The following is a 4,256-nucleotide window of genomic DNA, read 5'->3' as shown; positions in this document are numbered from 1 at the left end:
CTCTCAGGCACCTGTTTACTGCTAGGTGCAAGGAAATGTGCTCATGCCACAAAACCTCGCCCTGCCTGGGAATTTAAATCTGGGTCAATCAGTTGTGAACCTACAGCGCTGCAGGAACTGTATTTACACATCTGTATGTATGATTATCTAGAATATTTATCTGTTACACTATAGGAACACCTCCAAACAGAATATGTGTGAGAAGAGTCGACACACCTTAGGGATGGAGTATCCTGCCAGCTTGGTGTCCTTGTGAGCGAAGTGGGGGATGCCGAGGGGGGTGATGGACACCACCCTGTGGATCTCCTGCGTCAGGGCCTCTAGGTACGGTAGTCTGGCCAAGGACACCTATTTTAGCGCTCGTTCATAAAATAATGGGAAGTTATAAATATATATTATTTTAAACCCACGCTTTATAACTGACGAAGTATCTGGTAGACAAGTTTTCTTTGATAAGCCTCTACAGTCAAATTCTTGGGGATACTCAAGCAGGCCTGAAATTTGCGTTACACATTTTTTTTTAGATATATACAAGAATTGTTACATTCTTGTACAGCCACTAGTACGCATAGCGTTTCGGGCAGGTCCCTGGAATACGATCCTCGCCGCGAAGCATCGTTTTTACAACTAAGTACCCATTTTACTGTTGAGTTAAACAGAGGCTACAGTTAAGGATTTGCGCCCAGTAAATCCTCCCTTGCCAGGATACGAACCCATGACAAAGCGCGGATGTTTGCTTCAAACATCAAACATGTTTGATGTTTGTTGTTGTTTAAGATTCGCTACCTGGAACAAAAAGTTCCAAGTAGCATGGGCTATGGTGAGCCCGTAGTGGATGCAATGCACTGGTGGGCGCATCCGATCCCACGATCGGATGGGATTAGGTTGTAACGATTAGGTTGTAATGTCTTCTTGGTAGCTGATACTGACGCTACGGGTTAGTAATGTTTATTGTTTACTTTGATGAAACATTAGACCTGCGTTACTGACCAGCATAAAGTGTTTGATTTCCTGTGCTTTTTCGTGCATTTTGGCTACCCCTGTCAACTTGTTGACAAAGTTAGGCACGAGCTTGACAACTTCTGGGATGAGGTCAAACCAAATGACGGGACCTTGCAAGTCAGTAAATGCTGAGGTGATCATCTTGTTGAAATTTTGAATCTCCACGTCATCTACATCGTAGCGGCGATCTATATAAAAAGATTATCCTTTAAATAAATAAATTTTTTATCTTATGAGTATTTATATTTCTTTCATGTGAGTAGAGAATTATATAGTCGTACTTGACACGAGTTTCCAGATGACGTTGAGAACGGCAACGTTGATGGACCAGGGGAGGGGCTGGGCTACAACCGTGTGCTTCTTGAAGTCCGCCACCAGACTCTGCGCCTCACGCTGCATGAAGTCCTCCATGATGGACTTACCCATGCCCAGGTCCTTGAGGTGACGCATGGCCAGTCTCCGGCTGTTCTGCCACACTCGGCCGTTACCGTTAAACAGTCCTCTCACATAAACACGAAGGGAAATTGTTTACCTTCTTCTTGCTAGGTATATATTGTATAGCATTGAAAGGTTAGTGTGTTAGCCTCATGATTTTTTTTAACTTGTTATTCATCTTTGAACACTGAATACATAACCGTGGACAAAGACAAACTCATTAGCACGGGAACACGAACAAGGGGACACAGGTGGAACCGTAGTACCCAAACGAGCCACAGAGACATTAGAAAGAATTTCTTCAGCGTCAGAGTAGTTAACAGATGGAATGCATTAAGCAGTGATGTGGTGGAGGCTGACTCCACATACAGTTTCAAATGTATATGTGATAGAGCCCAGTAGGCCCAAAAATCTGTACACCAGTTGATTGACGGTTGATAGGCGGGACCAAAGAGCCAAAGCTCAACCCCCGCAAGCACAACTTGGTGAGTACAACCGCTTTATAGTATTTTACATTATTGTATGCAACATTAAACGACGGTAATATATAAATAGACTTAATTAATTATATGTATTTAATCAATTAAACAGTCAAAGATTTTTAAGAAAAGCATCTGCAACGACATCAACAGAAATCATATGCCATACAAAGTTAAGTCCCATTAAGTTCTGATATTTTACAGAAAACTTATTTTTTAACAATACGATTAAGTTTTAACTAAAACTATAGACTTCGAGAAATCATCCAACACTATTTTTGAATTATTAGTATTGCTCACAACTGCTAAGAATATTCTAAGCGGGTCGGATGAAACATCATAGGTGACATGTTAAAAAAGTGATAGTTTGCCGAATTTAAAAACTTTATTTTACGAGATATTTTAATTGTAAAGCCGTTAAGGTATCAAACGGGAATATTATTTTTACTTTCTTACGGGGTATCTGATAATCTTTAATTAGTCGTATTGTATTTGGTAAACTGTAAGTATGGTTCATATTACTATCTGCCTGTGTGTGTGTGTGTGTGTTCACCTAGTTGTGCTTGAGGAGGTTGAACTCTTTCGGCCCGCCTCTCAATGTCAATCAACTGTTATTAACTACTAAGTATTTTTTTTCCACACTCACACACCCACCCTCAGAAAGCAGCCCGTAACAGCTGTCTAACTCCCAGGTACCTATTAACTGCTGGGTAACAGGGCCATTAGTGTGAAAGAAACTCTGCCCACTTGTCTCTGCCGGCGCTGGGAATCGAGCCTGGGCCATAGGATTACGAGTCCCTGAGCTGTGCACTCAGCTACCAGACCCCTACATGTATGTGTGTGTGTGGGGGGGGGGGGTGAGGGGGACTAACAGACGGCGTCCACCATCAAAACTCACCATATTTGAAAAACTCATTAAAGAGGTCAATGCTGTAGAAGTCTGGTCTGTCTTGGAGGTCTGGGTTAGCGAAGGCTGATTTGATCAAGTTGTAATTACACAAATATATGAAGATGCGGGTTCCCATTCTCCATCTAAAGCCAAAAATAATATATGAATACATGAACTTGTATAAGTATTTACGCATTTGCTTCATATTTATCATTTTACCTAATTGGTATAATTATTCCATTGTGAGCCACTGTGTCCAAGGAAATAGGTTTAATAGACTAACGTGATGATGTCGCCATATTTCTTTCTGAGCTTCTTCACCTGGTCACCCACGAAGGTGTCCTTGGTGGGAAGCGACCCCACCACCGGCCACCCCCACACTCCTGTAGGCACATACACAACACTTCTCAAAATAGCTTCATTTTTCACTTAATACTAATGCGATCATGCGCTTTGCTGCTATATTTTGTTCGTGCTTTGCTTTATTACTAGGCTGGCAGGTAACTGCCTAAGTTTTATTCTCATATTTATATTCTATAAAAATACATTTCATAATGTAATAGTTTCCTTCAGCTCTGGTTTACTGTATTTACTGTTTACTTCAGGGCTTTGGCAACGTTCAGAAACGTAAATTTTTCCGCCTAAAATATTGTTACCTGGTGGTAGGTCTTTTGGTTTCTTGTTGAGAAAAGTGAGGAGCAGCCCCAGGAGCAGCAGCCCCAGCAGCGCCTCCGTCACCATGGTAGCGGTGAGCAGTACACTGTCACTCAGTCTGCCGCCAGTGACCATAACCTTGTGTTAGCAGGTAAAACTATCTCCCTCAGTTTCAATGGCGCACAATTATGCTACGATTAATCTCGAAATATTGTTCTGTTTTGGCATGGTCTTCCGATTATGCAACAGCAACATGTAGTATATGTTCTCGCTAAGGGTACAACTACGATGAAAATGTTACGCCATGCAACTGAATGAACAGTAAATAATGTTAATTATCTAATATGGTGTGGTTGAGACAAATATTGGTGACGGTGGTGGCACTACAGGGGTGCAATGATACTAGCCTCTACTATCTCTCCTCAGCAGGCTGACGTTGTGCTCCAGCGAATCCCGATGCATGTTGTTAGTTGGTTAGTTGGTCCTCAGGTTCAGGCTAGTTACACTGGGAAACCGGTTTGGTTATTCAGCGCCATAATTTTTCCCAGAATACAATATCCAGGACATCAACTACTGCTGAGGGCACAGGATTCGAATCCATTTTCCTTTAGTTGCAAGGAGAATTTGCTATTTTTTTTTTTTGCAGGAATTTTCCTGCGCGGGCCCTAAGCCTCTGGCTGGCCCACTAAGTGTTGTTTGTTTCTGTTTTATTTGGGCGGAGTATGAGTATTTATGACTCGTATGGTCGCTTCAGTAAGGTTTTGCAATATGTGTTTAACAACTTCGTCTGCTCTGTT

At 41.9% G+C, this 4,256-nt stretch overlaps 1 protein-coding gene across 1 annotated transcript; it reads right to left on the bottom strand.

Annotated features, from left to right (window-relative positions):
- Window positions 1–948: 948 nt before the first annotated feature.
- On the bottom strand, window positions 949–3,546 carry LOC123767781 (cytochrome P450 2L1-like). The gene is made up of 5 exons (XM_069310220.1): window positions 3,462–3,546; window positions 3,089–3,188; window positions 2,815–2,948; window positions 1,284–1,502; window positions 949–1,190 (listed from the first exon to the last, which is right to left on the bottom strand). The coding sequence occupies exons 1-5, from the start codon at window positions 3,544–3,546 to the stop codon at window positions 949–951; spliced, it is 780 nt and encodes a 259-aa protein (XP_069166321.1).
- Window positions 3,547–4,256: the final 710 nt, after the last annotated feature.

The sequence above is a fragment of the Procambarus clarkii genome, chromosome 67 (assembly GCF_040958095.1).
Source record: "Procambarus clarkii isolate CNS0578487 chromosome 67, FALCON_Pclarkii_2.0, whole genome shotgun sequence".
Taxonomy (NCBI): Eukaryota; Metazoa; Arthropoda; class Malacostraca; order Decapoda; family Cambaridae; genus Procambarus; species Procambarus clarkii.
Note: the sequence above shows the minus strand (reverse complement) of the source record. Positions and strands in the feature narration are given on the sequence as shown.